The sequence below is a fragment of the Osmerus eperlanus genome, chromosome 4, assembly GCF_963692335.1.
Source record: "Osmerus eperlanus chromosome 4, fOsmEpe2.1, whole genome shotgun sequence".
NCBI classification, from domain to species: domain Eukaryota; kingdom Metazoa; phylum Chordata; class Actinopteri; order Osmeriformes; family Osmeridae; genus Osmerus; species Osmerus eperlanus.
Genome location: NC_085021.1, coordinates 21,610,415 through 21,625,914, shown reverse-complemented (window position 1 = coordinate 21,625,914; position 15,500 = coordinate 21,610,415). Strand labels below are relative to the sequence as shown.

At 44.7% G+C, this 15,500-nt stretch overlaps 1 protein-coding gene and 1 long non-coding RNA gene across 2 annotated transcripts in view; both read left to right on the top strand.

Annotated features, from left to right (window-relative positions):
• Window positions 1-9,234, top strand: part of LOC134019394 (uncharacterized) — an 85,559-nt gene extending 76,325 nt beyond the window's left edge. The window contains exon 5 of the long non-coding RNA XR_009930009.1: window positions 8,886-9,234. This is a non-coding gene — a long non-coding RNA (uncharacterized LOC134019394). The remainder of the gene's footprint in view (window positions 1-8,885) is intronic.
• A 3,555-nt stretch (window positions 9,235-12,789) lies between these two features.
• casz1 (castor zinc finger 1) overlaps window positions 12,790-15,500 on the top strand; it is a 61,397-nt gene continuing 58,686 nt past the window's right edge. The window contains 1 exon segment of the mRNA XM_062460260.1: window positions 12,790-13,143. Within this exon segment, the coding sequence (XP_062316244.1) occupies window positions 13,095-13,143 (49 nt within the window). The 5' untranslated portion in view covers window positions 12,790-13,094.

Below are 15,500 nucleotides of genomic sequence, written 5' to 3'. Positions count from 1 at the left end.
CAATTTTTCTCTCTTTTCGAGGGCCTCTTCTCTCTGCGGTCCATTCAAGCTTTCAATACCTTCTCTCCCCCTTCTCTTCTCCAGTGTCTTTTCTCCACAAGCAGGAGGGTTTTACTTTACTCCTTTGTCATCCTAATTGATTGCATTAACCTTTTGAGTATTGAATTTCCTGTGCATCACACCGAGCACAATGTGGAATATTATCATAATCCCTCCAAGTAATGGACACAGGGCAATCAACAATGCTTTAGGAAAAGTACATCTTTGAAAGATGGAGCGTGGTATTATTTTCAGTGGAAAGGGACTGCGCAGCAACAGTGAGCCTTGAGGAAACTTTGAAGAAAACAGACACCGTCTGAAACGTTGTCGTTTCAATGTTTTTGGCATATAAACGTATAAACAAGTAAAGGTTTGGCGTATAAACAAGTTCTGTTTTCAGCCTGGCTGGCTCAGTTGTGTGGGAGTCTGATGAAAATAATGTCCAGTAGAAGTCTGTCCAGACAAGGCTGACCTCGTGTCAGTATGTTGTCACTACCTCTGTACATTTAGTTTTTATTTGCTATACAAAAGGCTAATAGCAACCATAGTGTCAGTGACTAGTATTCAATTTGCTGGTGAGCCAGACTGTTATTTGCTACGGAATGCAAATGAATGCAATTACTTCAATACCCGATTGACTTTAACCCATTCCTTTAATGGACATTTTTTTATCCTTCCTAATCCTTAAACTTCCAGTTACGAGGTTGTGAGGTTCTCAGTTTGTTTTAGATTTATCTTGAACTTTAGGAACACAGCTCTGGACTCCAGATACCAGGCTGTTATCAGTTACTATGGGGCGGATTCAGTTTAAGGTATGACCTTAAACTTAACTGACATAAAATAAAGAATGAATGTGTATTAATGAGACTAAAATTGAATGGACTCAAAGAATGATTGTTATTGCCTTGCTATTGTATAGATTTTTCATAGATATTGTATAAATCGTATATAGATCTTGTTTACCTTAAGTTACCTCAAGGTTGCTTCCTCTCAGGACTAGGTAGTTTTAAGTTGAAAGGTCGGGATATACTGGCATTAGAGGCAAGATTAGCCCTCAATTTACTTTGCCATCGCTGGGGCAGTTAAGCTCTTTACCTGCTTTCCTTTTGCCTCTTTTGGTTTGGGGAGGGCGGGAGTGTTAAGTTGTTCGCTTTCCCTAAGACTCTGCATGAGACGCAGAAATATGTGGGACAAGTCTCTCCGTATTAGCGAGGAGTGACGACCTGTCGCTCAACAGCCTGAACTGCACAGACTCTGTGGTCATTGGCATATCAGAACATCCTCGCTGATATTCAGGTGGCACTTCGATCGAGTGAGGCAATTTAAGTAGAGGAAGGAAATTGGGCGAGGGTCACAGCCACATAAAGAAGAAAAACACAGTTATAAAGAAGTAAAACACACAGTTTGTGTTTAGGGGGTCCGGGCCTGCTAGGCCCCTCGGACGGACCCCTAATTTGTAAAAAAAAAACAAAAAAAAGCCCCCAAAAATATGTTTTTTTTTATGCAATTTGTCAAAAGCTTAAGAACAATGTGGCATGAAAGTCTTATGGAGGCTTAATGTCAGCCGGGTTTAGGTTGAGTGTCACAGAAATAACACTGATCAGCATTAGCCTAAGCATTTGTAGCTTTTAGAAGGTTTTAGAAGGTTGTTTATAAATACCAGTTAACTGGTATGGTTCAGATGGACACCTGACTTTGGGTCACCAGAAGGTGTCCTACTTCAAATTCTAGTGTCTGTTTTAAATGAATTAGAGCTTAAAGTCCTTCCACTTCTGCTAAATATGGTTCTTATAAATTCCAAGACTAGTTGTAAAGAGGTTTTAATAACTCCCTATAAACATATATTATCTTGTTTAAGTACTACTAAATACATGTCGGCAGAAAAATATGTAGTTCACCTGTTTAATGTTATTAAAGGTTTTGCTCTTGAGTTTGGCCTTCATCTGTGTTGTTTCAACAAGAAACACAGACTTCTGTAAATAGACAAGGGTTGTTGAATTTCTTAACCCAACAAAAGAGCGTCTGTATATGGTATGATCACACACTAAGCCACCTGCCCTCTGCCTTTTTAACAGACTCTTCTGAATTTCACTGTCAACACCAGCAGATAGACATTAAAGTAATTGATTGTTGAGCAACAGACAGAAACCATGTTATCGTGTTTCCCTAGCAACAACTACTATTGTCTGCGTTGCTAGATGAATTGAAGCAAAACAAACCTTAATTCAAATCATCTCTATTATGTATTTTTTCAGCTGATAAAAAAGAAAAACAATTGAAGGGGGCCTTTATGTGCGGGCAGACATGGTTTTTGATCAATAGGGAGTAAACATAGAGAGTATCCTTCAGTGGTATGACGGCCTGGTTGGTTATTCAAATATCACATCCACTGGTGCCTGCCGCTTCTTCCGTGAAAAGGATGTCATTCAGAATGAGCAATTTCCTCTTTTGGGCCCAGCGTTTGGCACATTACCTGTCCTTTATTGATCTGGATGGGACGGAGTGATTGAGTGGAGACAGGGGTCAGGGGATAGGTCAAGGTCAGCCTACAGCACAGAGCTTCATCCTGTCCATCTTTTGTATTCCATCAAGCGTTGCCGGTATTCCACCGGGACCCTCCTCCACCGACTCGCACGGAAACCAAGACGACTGAGCTCAATTACGCCACCCCGTTCGGTCTCGGGAGTATCGACCTTTTCCTCCTTATTCTGGAAAATGGTCCGTGTTTGGTTAAATACCCTTGTGAACGCGCCATGTTGGTGATCTAGAACATGGATGCGGAATACAGCAAGACCCAACACTTTTTAAATGTATTTATAAATGTGTATAACTTTTTATGAATTTGTATAATTTGGGGGGGGGGGTGATTTCTTTTTCAGTCAAATGAGCAATTGAATTTAGAACGTACATTTTTACATTTACATTTTAGTCATTTAGCAGACGCTCTTATCCAGAGCGACTTACAGTAAGTACAGGGACATTCCCCCCGAGGCAAGTAGGGTGAAGTGCCTTGCCCAAGGACACAACGTCACTTGGCACGGCCGGGAATCGAACTGGCAACCTTCAGATTACTAGTCCAATTCCCTCACCGCTCAGCCACCTGACTCCACAGCCACCTGACCCAACATATTCAAGACATTTACACTTGTCTACAGTAACGGCCAGGCAGGAGACAAAACTCCTCTTGTAGAGAAAGAGATAACAAGTGAAAGTGTGAGTGCTGGGTTACAGAATAACACTTCCATGGATGAAGGGTTGTGAGTTTTGAGAGGCTGTGTTGCTCTGCTCGTCCTGCAGGGTAGTTGCAGTCCTGGCCCAGCAAGTCTCGACCGGACAAGCACTTTACTCCCCTGATAAATATCCAACATCTGACTAATAAGATCAACCCCGGATGCCGTGGATAGGCTCTCTGCTGTTAAACCACACTGTCAAACAGCTGGCTACTGAAAGGACCCTCACATAACACACACTCCTGTGTGGAGGACCGAACTGCTGGTAAAGATATCTCACTCAGGGTTTCAGTTTCATCCATAGATTTGGTACAGTCAGAGCTGAGAGCTAGGATTTTTGACATTTATTCAGGCAAACTGACACTAGGGTGTCCTGTTACTTGGCATCCGAGTGACCCAGCCAGCTGTCACTTAAATGTGCACAGTAAGTTCCACTTATTTCTCAACACTCACTTCTTGGAGATTATGTGACGATTAACGCGATGGAGGAGATGAGTAGCCCAGTACGTGCTATATGGACGACGGACGGCTGCCCAGCACATGGTTTTTTAAATTTAGCACGTTGCAAATAGACTTGGGCTTGAAAACACCCCATCCTGGTATTAGGCTTACCTTAAGACATTTTATACAAAAGCCTCAAATGGACAATCTAGGTTCACCTCCTTTCCCCTCGTCGCTTTTTTCGTTCATAAACCTGCCTTCTTATTGAGCCTGTCGTCTCAACCTCCTATTCTAAGACAGATAAAGAAACAATCCTTATTGATCTAATCTGGTTACAGGCTGCTATTTTCAACAGTTCCACCGAAAACCTCCTTCCTCCCAGACTCTCCCTCCCTCCCTCCACCCCCTCCACCCCCCATCTGCCCTGACCTACATGGCAGTCACATGACCCCAGCATCCTGGCTCTGCATTTTATGGAACCCTGCAGGAGAGATAAAGCTGTGGGGTTTGGAGTGTTATCCCTGCCTGTCCTGTGAGGAGAGCTAAACTGTGAACGAGGTGTTATTATACCAATGCTGCTGGACACACACATGCAGAAAAAAGGATCTGTTAAACCCCCGTCTCTCTCTCTTTCTTTCCCTCTCCCTCTCTCTTCTGTCTCTTTCCCTCCTCTCTCTCTCTTTCTGTTTCCCTCCTCTCTCGGTCTCGCACATCCTTTTCTCTCCCCCTCCCTCTGCCTCTCTACCTCTCTCCCTCTTTCTACTTTCTTCTCTCTCTTTATCTCTCTCTGTCTCTCTCTGTCTCTCTCCCTTCAGTTTGATTGGATTAAGAGACGTGTCGGTGCTGTGACTTTGGGGAGGATTTCTCTTTCGTAGTCAGTGTTGTGTACTGGCTGGCTGGTTGACTGTCTGGCTTGCAGGCTGGCTGGCTGGCTGGCTGTCTGACTGTCTGACTGGTTGACTGTCTGGCTTGCTGGCTGTCTGACTGGCTGACTGGTTGACTGTCTGGCTTGCTGGCTGGCTGGCTGGCTGTCTGACTGACTGTCTGACTGTCTGACTGGTTGACTATCTGGCTTGCTGGCTGGCTGGCTGTCTGACTGGCCTGCTGATTGACTGACTGACTGGCTGACTGGTTGACTATCTGGCTTGCTGGCTGGCTGGCTGTCTGACTGGCCTGCTGATTGACTGACTGACTGGCTGGCTGGTTGACTGGCAGGCTGGTGTTATTTACTTAACTTGGACCCAGATCTGGGGCTTACCCTGAAGCAAGGTAGACAGAGCAGCTTGTGCTGGTTAAGTGATGCCAGTCAGGCCTCCATGCTTGCCTGGCTCCATGCTCTTTCTCCCCTCTCCCTGGCTTACTGCTGAGGGGCTGGCCTGGGTCTGTCTCCCCTCTCCCTGGCTTGGTGCTGAGGGGTCGGCCTGGGTCTGTCTCCCCTCTCCCTGGCTTGTTGCTGAGGGGTCGGCCTGGGTCTGTCTCCCCTCTCCCTGGCTTGGTGCTGAGGGGCTGGCCTGGGTCTGTCTCCCCTCTCCCTGGCTTGGTGCTGAGGGGGGTCGGCCTGGGTCTGTCTCCCCTCTCCCTGGCTTGGTGCTGAGGGGGGTCGGCCTGGGTCTGTCTCCCCTCTCCCTGGCTTGGTGCTGAGGGGTTGGTTTTCCTCGGTGACCGAGTCCCCTTCACACAGTCATCTGCCTGTAAATTTTCTGCTGTCTTTGCTATTCAGCCAATTACACCAAAAGAGCTTTAGCGATTTTTCCCCCACCACAGCCCCCCTTCCCTACACCCCATCCTCGTGGTAGGGATTTATTTATTTATTTCACAGACGAATGAAAAACGTCGCTGAAGGTTAAAAAAAAAAATTGCTGAATTTCATAGCGCTTATAATGTCAGTTTTTTTTTCCTTTCTTGGAAGAGCTAATCAATAGATGTCAGCCCTGCATAGTGCAAAACAAATGCTCTCACAACAGATAAAAACAAATGGAGCTTCTTCTTCTTCTTCACCCCCTGCGTTTCATTCCTTACTGGTTCTTCTTCTGTCGTTATCCATTACTGTAAGGCACAGGAAGTGCTCACAGCTTATGAAAAGTGAAGGAGACCTACGAACAGCGGCGGCTGAAGACGAGAGCTTTGTCGAAAGCGTAAGGTCCTGTCACTGTGCCATCCCTGCCACATCTCTGACACTTTATACAAGCTTCATGAGTCTGTATTGGGTTTAATATGCTCTTTTGCTGTGGGGAGGAGCAATTAAAAGAACAGCATTAGACCAGACAGGCCACAGAATGTCCCCTGAATTATATAATTGTCGTCTGAATAAAAGATTTTAAGAAATGGTAATGACCCCAGGTTTGATACAGGTTAAAACCACAGCTTCCATTGAAAAACAGAAGAGGAAGTGCTTGAGAGGGGAGTAAACGTGTTCAGGTAAGGGCACCTGCTAACCTCAGGCTACATTCAACTTTTATCTTCTCAATCTCGTCGTGCGTTGGATCGTGAACAGTTTACAGCATTATTAAGGCCTCAGTGAAACCTGGAGATAACTATCGACACTGTATGAAATGTGGTGGAGAGCCACAAAGTCTCGTCATCTAGCGTTCTGGTGCTAGAAAGAGCAGATATGCTCTGAAACATGGTACATCTTAGCTCCATCAGTCATGTGCTTCAGTAGACATGACTCTAATTATTAGGTTTCGTTTTAGCTTCCAAGGGCAAAGTTCACAGCAGAGCCATGCCCCGTGTTGGTTTTCAACCCTTTGAGACCGAAAAGCAATCAGATCCGCTTCGGGTTTTTTTCCGTCTCTCGTAAACGAAAACCAGAAGTTACACAAGTGATAATTGCGTGTAAAAAGAAACGACACCACAGAAGAAGAGAGCCAAAACAGGACAGAGCAACTGAAGACGGGAGCGGCTTTTTCTCTCAAGCGCAGAACGCAACCACGCCTAACGGTGGGAACGGAAAGCAAAAGTGCTTAATGTGACAAAATAAGACAAAAACACTCCTAGGGGATGTTAGAAGAAGGATCCTGAAAGATTTATGCCACCATTTTATTTATAATTTGTTTTCTTTTGCTTATTGGATTGGAGTTGAAACTGAATATTTGATGAACACAGCCCAGAACTAAGGATGTTGTGTCGGCAAGGCGAAAAAGAAGAAAAAAAACCACACACACACAGAGAGGAACAACAAAGAAGTACATTTAGAAAAGTTTGTATGTTGATGAAAGGAGGATATTGTACTGCTTGTGGGGACGGTATGTGTAGATGTCAGCTAGCTTCAGGTCTGACTGAGCCTGAGCGAAGTGCCTCGCCGTCTGCATGGCTCTCAGAGCTGTCCCCTCTCCGTGCTCAGAACACCATCTGCATTTTACTGTTAACGCGTCTTCACACCCGAGGAAGGATTAGGAGAAAATCCTCCGGGTTTTTTTCCAACCAGTTGACAAATATCAGATTTGTCTGTAAAAATTAGCTCCATCCATATCTCCCGCCATATGACACACAAAACAGATTATCTTTAATACCCTGCCAGCTTGAGAATGGAAAAAGCAGATTAAAGTTTCAGTTTGGTCATATTTACCCAGCCACTCCTAGAATTAACTCTTTATTAGCTCCTCCCACTAGACAGACCTCATTATTAGCTCCTCCCACTAGACAGACCTCTTTAGAATCCCCCATTCCGTCCTTTATATACACAATTAAAAGTCATATTTATCTAATTTATCACCGCCCAATTCTGTCTGAAGGTTCTCTCTGTCTCTCTCTCTCTCTCTCTCTCTCTCTCTCTCTGTGTGTGTGTATATATATCTGTGTCCCTCTGAAAGAGGAAGGAGCAGTTAAAGAGTTTTAAGTGAATAACAGCAGCAGGTGTCTTTCCAGACCTGGCTTTGTAGTGAATGCAGGCCACTGAGCTTTTGTTTCAGCCGACCAGAGGGAAGGAGCAGGGGGGGGGTGGCCTGGGACTGGGGCTGGGAAATGGACCCGAGACTGACCCGGGTGGGTTGCTCCTGACCCGTTTACAGACCTCCTCCCACTCCCCCCTCCTCCTCTCACCCACCTCCCTCTCCACCCTAAACCCATCACCATACTGGAGTGTTCTGTAAGACATGTTCCGCTGCCCTGTGTTCTAGAACTGGACTGTGATGGTTGTCAGTGGTCACTTCCTGTCTTTTCCACTAATAAAAACGACCTGACCTGTCAAGTGGGTCAGCTTTCTATACGCGGTCCTTGACAGATTGTATAGCCGTGCATGCATAGCTACTGCCTATCAGCATGAATCAGAGGGATTTAAACCTAGGAGGACAGCGTTCCTTAAGCCCCTGCTAAGTCAGTATGCACCCTCTGATCATTTCATTATCAAATGCATAATCGTCTGCTGAGACAGGCCTGCCAGGCCTAAGGGCCTACCTGCGTAGGGGGGAGGGAGGGAGGGAGGGGGAGGGGGGAGGAGAAGTGCCTGCTGCCTCTCTGCCTCTGCTCCAGGACCACTGCCCCGTCCAGAGAGTGCCTCGCGAGCACAGGAGCCCCATAAATGAAATTAAGGTGTCAATTAGTCAATTATGACGTAATAACTCCTAGGGCAGACATTTAGAGACGGAGAGCACCTCCGCTAAGTTCATTTCCCCCGGCCCAGGAGCCTCGCGTTTGGCCCACGTCACTCCCCACCCCAGAGCTGTCGACTCTGGGCTGCGGCCCCAACCCCTCCCCTCCTAATGTCATTTTCCCCTGGATATCTTTTTTTGATCAACAATTTCCTTTTTGTTGGGGTTTGTTTTGCAGACAGGAGGATGCACTTTTTTCCCTCTCCCCCAGTTTGGCTGGGGAAATTTTTTATAATTTAGTAATTAAAATCTTTGTTAGGCTTTAGAAATTGCAGCTAATTGAATTTAATGGAAGGATGAATTTCAATTTTATTCGATTATCCAGACCCCTGGCATAGGTATTTATGGAAAAAAAACTCCACAAAAATATGCTGTGTGGGCTAAGATGGCATAATAGAATTAGAGATAATCGGATTTCTCAGTCATGAATTTCTCTCTAATTTCACTATAATTTTCCATTAGATAGCTGGTTTACAAATATTTGCTCATCTGCAATGGGAAAGGCTATCTGTCTAAAATGATTATGGGCCGAGCCTTCAGAAATATGTTGTTTTTTGTTTTTTCTCTCTTCCCTTTTAAAAACCAGATTGCAAGGGATCAGAATTAGGGGGATTGCATTATGGAGGTCTGCATCCGGAGAACTATACTGAGATATGATGATCAGGACCAAGGGATGAAAGCAGTGTCAAGAGCAATGTGTTGACTGGAAAACCTGGTTTATCTATAATATTTCCACTCCCAGCACACTGTACGCCCTAGAACATTGTACCAGAAATACTGAGCCTGTATTGACAAAATTACTTTGTATTAGCTAATTTTGTATGTGGTCTAATGTAAATATGCTCGGTGTACATACAGAGATAAACCATATTGTTATAATTATATAAGTCAAATTAAATTCTGATGAATTAATGTCACATATTATCAAGATGCTGGTGGTGGACTTAGCACATAGCAGTCAGCCCTGTCTTAGGTGTGCGCTTAAGTTTAATATTCAGCTCCTTCACTGCTGAACTAAATAAATAAATATACGAAGCTATATAAACAGACGTGAGTCAGAATAATATCTAACATCACAGACTCTCTAGAACAACACAAGGGCAAATGCCTTTGTGGCAAACTGCTTTTGAAGCCTCAGCACCAACATTTAGCTTTGGTATATCCAATTTCCTGCCAATTTGGCTCCAACAGGACAGTGCATATCAAGAATAAACAAGCCTATTGTCCACTGGTAAATATAAACTCAAGTTTTGCTAGTCAGTCGTGAAAGTTAAAAACACTCTCATACTGCCCCCCCCCCCCCCCCACACACACACACACACCCTCAGAATATCCACGAGTCAACCCTGCAGCATATTTAACCCCCCCTCCCACCACACACACACACACACACACACACACACACACACACACACACACACACACACACAGAAACACTCCCCCTTCTCCACATTAGCTCAGTCACTCTTTGCCCCTAACTGCCAGGGACTGCAAGAGGGGTTCAAAAACACAATCTGACTGTCGGCAAAGGTCAGATTTCTCACTCGGCATGTCCCTGGGCTTTGGGCACAAAAGCCGCTGAATTCACGTCTTTCAAGCAGGGCCCGCGCCTTTGTCCCAGAAGACCGGAGGAGTCAGCGCGGGCCCTGCCACAGACCAGCCCCTCCTGAGGCGCACGGCGAGGGGGTGCCCAACGTCTGGCCTGGCGGCCCTTTGACTGATGTACCCCTGCCATGTCACACACGGTCTCACACACACACAACACACTACACCATACACACACACACCACCCTTGCGCAACCTCAACACTCTCCAGCATGCAGCCATACAATACTCCGAGGCCCACATCAAACGAAGGCCTCCCCCCGGGCTGCCCCCTGAAGACTGCAGCCTGAGGGCTGGGGAGGGGGGTGAGGGAGGGAGAGTGAGGAAGGAAGGCTTGGGAGGGTGAGAGGGGCTGGTGAGGGAGGGAGGCTAGGGAGGGTGGGGGGGGGGTGAGGGAGGGAGAGTGAGGAAGGAAGGCTTGGGAGGGTGAGAGGGGCTGGTGAGGGAGGGAGGCTAGGGAGGGTGGGGGGGGGGTGAGGGAGGGAGAGTGAGGAAGGCTTGGGAGGGTGAGAGGGGCTGGTGAGGGAGGGAGGCTAGGGAGGGTGGGGGGGGGGTGAGGGAGGGAGAGTGAGGAAGGCTTGGGAGGGTGAGAGGGGCTGGTGAGGGAGGGAGGCTAGGGAGGGTGGGGGGGGGGTGAGGGAGGGAGAGTGAGGAAGGCTTGGGAGGGTGAGAGGGGCTGGTGAGGGAGGGAGGCTAGGGAGGGTGGGGGGGGGTGAGGGAGGGAGAGTGAGGAAGGCTTGGGAGGGTGAGAGGGGCTGGTGAGGGAGGGAGGCTAGGGAGGGTGGGGGGGGGGGTGAGGGAGGGAGAGTGAGGAAGGCTTGGGAGGGTGAAAGGGGCTGGTGAGGGAGGGAGGCTAGGGAGGGTGGGGGGGGGGTGAGGGAGGGAGAGTGAGGAAGGCTTGGGAGGGTGAGAGGGGCTGGTGAGGGAGGGAGGCTAGGGAGGGTGGGGGGGGGGGGGGAGGCTAGGGAGGGAAGGTGAGGGGGTCTAGGAAGAGCCATGGAGGGGCAGAGAGGGTGAGGATCAATATGGATTTTGTTCTGCTCTTAAAGTTTAGTCATTGGTACAGCCAGTATGAGACAGTACAGTAGTTTACAGTAGCACTCTCTGTAAGAGAGTAAAGTATGTCCGCTTGCATGGCAGGCTATACTACTGTAGTTGTCTATTCAGACTACAGTACCCTTCTATGGGGAGGGTACAGTGTCAGTTCCTTCACTTCAACTTATTGGAAATGAACAGTGGCGCTGCAGCACCATAAATGTACCATTTCACAGGATGTGAAGCACATCACACATCACAACCTCATATGTGCCCGCGCAGCTTAGTTTCAATGAGTCAGAGGTGCTGATGACATCATAAAGCTGCATTCTTTTAGAGCGTCACAAACCCCCAACGTTCTCTCTCCCTGCACTTCCAGGTCACATTTTTGCCTTACTGAACAGTGAGTATGTTATGTAGTTGAACAATGTCCCTGATAAGTCTTCAAATAGCAGAATGAGGGTGGTGGCATAAAACAACAGCAAGGACGTTTTTTTTTTTTTTTTCCTTTATGTGCTCTGAAAGGAGGATGTATTTTCTCCATTATTAACTAGGATGACTCATCTCGATCACAGAATCAACCAGAACCTGTTTTATGTTCCTACTTTGGACTTTGCAGCTAGCCATTAGGAACTGAAATAGCTTGCAGCTCAGAGGTATAGGGTTCATAACCATAACTTAGCACATTTCTCCTTTTCAAAAACAGCAAATGTGTGCTCTTCTGCACAGAACACTTAATTGTTCCTTTACAGTAAAACAAGTATGTGTTGTAAAGTCGTACGTTATTGTTTTGGTGGTTTGCAAAGTCAACGTACAGTCCGGTGTGAGACGCTGTATAAATGTGAATATTTTACAAAGTCCGATGCTAATATGGGCATTACGAGCCCAAGTTCTGCCGGCACTTTGCATCCCACTGCGGAAGAAACTGCCAGGCAAATAAGGGGTTTGTCTTATAAAGTATTCATTGTCACCTGGTAACGGTTGCTTATTATTTCACCTGAAATTACAGTGAAAACTGATAGGGTGAGGTGGGAGGGAGTTGGAGAGTTGGAGCGATGGAAGGGAAAGAAGTAAATGTATAAGTAAAGAAGGAGAGAGAGAGAAAGAGAAAGAGTAGACGTCTAAAATTGCAGGAAGAGTGGCATGTTTTTATCGAGTCACTGTACAAGTCATTCTTCATCTGGGACTTTAAAACAACAGTGCTGGCTCAAGTTACACACACTGTAATGTATCATTGTGGATCTGGTCAATATAGGTTATCTCTTCCTGTAAGGATCTAAGCAGTTAGATGTTAAGTTAAAAAATGTCAGTTTGAATCCTCTTCCCATTGTTCATGAAACCGTTTCAAGTCACATGATACAAACACACAAAACGGGTAACTTGTTTATGATAGAAATACTTCTTTAACTGACAGAATAAGTGCGCTGTAACAATTGTAAATTTGTCTCAAATACATTACTTATCCCAAAAATATATATATTAGGTCAAATTCATAATCTAAAACTATAATTCCTAAAAAGCAGACTTTATATGAAATTATTATTGTTATTTTTTAGGTAAATGTTTTTTTTTTTTTACAACACCCCTTTTTTTATGTTGCTCTCCTCTCATTTGAATAGAGCCAGTGCAGGCTCCGCCCCCAGAGAGTGGAAAGGCTAGTAGACCACAGAGATGGAAAAGGCCAGCCCACTAAGGGGAGGAAAAAAACAGCCCTGGTTCCTTCTCTGCTGTAGTTTCCTCTCCGCCTGTTCAGACCAGCCAGCGCGGTGCGTGTGTGCGTGTGTATGGGAGCCAACCAGAAGGAGTGAGCACACGAGAGAGCGAGAGAGAGAGAGAGAGAGAGAGAGAGAGAGAGAGAGAGAGAGAGAGGGAGGCTGCAAGCTAAAGGGGTGGCTCCGTATTCTTTCACCTCCCCCCCCCCCACCCCACCCCACCACCACCAACAAACCACAAGGAGGAGGGGCCCAGCCCCAACTGCCAATCAAATTCACTCGTGGCACCCGGCATTATCTCAGCAACAAACTATTGACAGATTATATGTCAAGGAGTTTAGGGCATGATTGAAGGAAGCTTTTTTATCTAGTTACCGTTCCGCTCAGTTACTCTTCCACCGACGTAACATTCGAATGAATTTCTAATAGAGTTGAGTAATATTATGAAAGTTACATGTCTTAGAGGATTTAACTTCGACTTCCCTGAATATGGTGAGTACTCTTCTTTATTCCCATTTCTCTAGAAGCTTTATTAGTTGACAGTTAAAAGGTGTGCCTTTATCACTGACTAAATATACAAACAGAAGAGGGAAGTTGTTGATGATTAAACTGCGCAGGCTGTGTAGACTTATACCCAAGTGTGCTACACCCTTATTTATAGCGCTTTGACAGTGCCCAAGGGTGAATGCAATATCAAATATGATCTCCTAGTTCTGTAGTACTCACCGCTCACAACGCTACGCGCTTGCATGCTCATGAGAAAAAGTTCACTTGGCCAGTTTCATTTTGTCCTGTCAGAGTCAAAGCTTGTTATTGAAACCAGTACAACTCTGAGGTAGAATAAGAAACAGATACAATTCAGGTGTGTTTTATGTTGTTTAGGGTTTTTTTCCTGCTTTTTTGTTAAACAACTGCCACTATTTATGTGAATCAGTTTAGGTATTGTGCCATAGAAAAATGGGTATCGCCTTAACCCACGTAGGTATGTGCAATGTCATTAGGGTACCTTGAATGGCCTAAGGGTTTGTTGCCAAGGGGATAATGCAAACAAACTGCTGTGTTCGTTATGCTCTTACACACGTCAGGGGGAACAGCAAGAGATGGCCCATTATTTCAGCTAGTTCCATTTAGTAAATATAACCATGGAAGCCGTTGAACAAGAAGATTTACACTGTAGTATGGCTGGAAATACAGTATAAACAATAATTCACCTGGAGATAATTAATACAGAGGTGTTAGAAAAATGTTTTTGCTGTACTTCATTTCGTAAAGTCATAAAATAATTTCCTTTAAAAAAAGATCCTGTTCTCAAATTTACGCTTTTTAGAGGACAAACTTCTGGGTGTGTTTTTCCCCCCTGTGAATTTAAGTCTTTAATTTAAACTATTCTAAACTGGTTTGTTTTTTAAGTAATATTTTTACTAAATCCACCACAAATCAGGAAAGAGACTGTGCCCCTTGTAGTTATGAAGTTCATTGTAAATATTTGTGTTATGCAGGTTTTGTAATTCACATAGACTGTCCTTGATTCTCCTTCTGTGTTGACGCGTGTGGTGGTATGTTTTTACTGTGTACAGTAATTTTTTTATTTTTAGAAAGTCAATCTTATGACTCTTCATGTGTCACAATGGACGCATTGAATGTGACTCTTTTAACTAACCCATATGTGTTTGAAACACAGAGTACAATGTATTTTACATCAGGAGAAGACCATTCTGTAATTTCATGTTCAGCCTTAATGCGTAATCAAAATGTACATGTATTTTCTTTAGTTGAAGATGATTCAAACTTCATTGTGTTCTGTGTTTTTTAGTGCCCCAGTTATGATGGTTTTGTAACGCGTTGAGTTTCTGCATCGACTTGAAATCACCTCTCTCTCTTAATTTCATTTTTTCATTCTCTTCCTCTCTATTTCCTCTCGGCATAAACGTGTTTACTTCATGTTTTATCCTTCTCAAGTATACAGAATTAAAAGCATGTTTGAGGAAGAGGCAAAGTATGTCAGTACTTTATATTCAGTATCAAGCATTGCACTCATATCGGCAATTTGTAGACCACTGACCACAATCTCACACAGACTCACACAAGCTCATAGAAGACACAGCTTGCACGTTTTACTGTGTGCTACCTTGTCTGTCTAGAATTACAGTCTCAAATAGTAGTATGGTAAACAACTATGCTGACAGTTCAAACACACCCTAATTCTCAACTTTTCATCGGCTCCAACTATGTTTTTTTGCCACATTTCTGTGTGTGTTCTTTTATGAGTCATAACAGCGATTGCCTTCTCCCTCAGTGAGTCTCATTAACCCTTCTCAGCCCTCTCCACCTTTTTACGGCCTTCACAAAAATAGGATGAAATGAGGGGGAAAAACAACCTTAGGTCTGAAGCCGTCAATAACCTTTTATCACAATTTTGCAATAACCCAAATCAATTTGATGTCTTAAGCAATAAAAAATGCTGTTGCTGTCCTAATTCTCTCGCTCCTCCGATGACAGTAAATTTACATTTTTTAATTAAACTAGCTGGAATTTTTATGAGGGGGCTGGGCTATGCTAATAGGAATGTTGTGTACCGCAGATTAACGGAGTTTTGAAATAAATTTAGCAGGGAGACGTTTGTAAGAAAAAATGCAAGCCATTGTCTTTAACCCCTTTTATGCCAATCTCTCCTGGGGGACTCTGGGTATTCTGTAGAGCCTTGTCAGGGAAGAGTGCTTTTCAGCAATGAGGTGATTAGTATCGCCATGTCAACCAAAGCAAAACATTCAAGTAAAAAAAAACAAGAAACATTTCTGTGTTATTAAAATGACATATTTATAGTAAAAATATACTTTTCATGTTTTTTT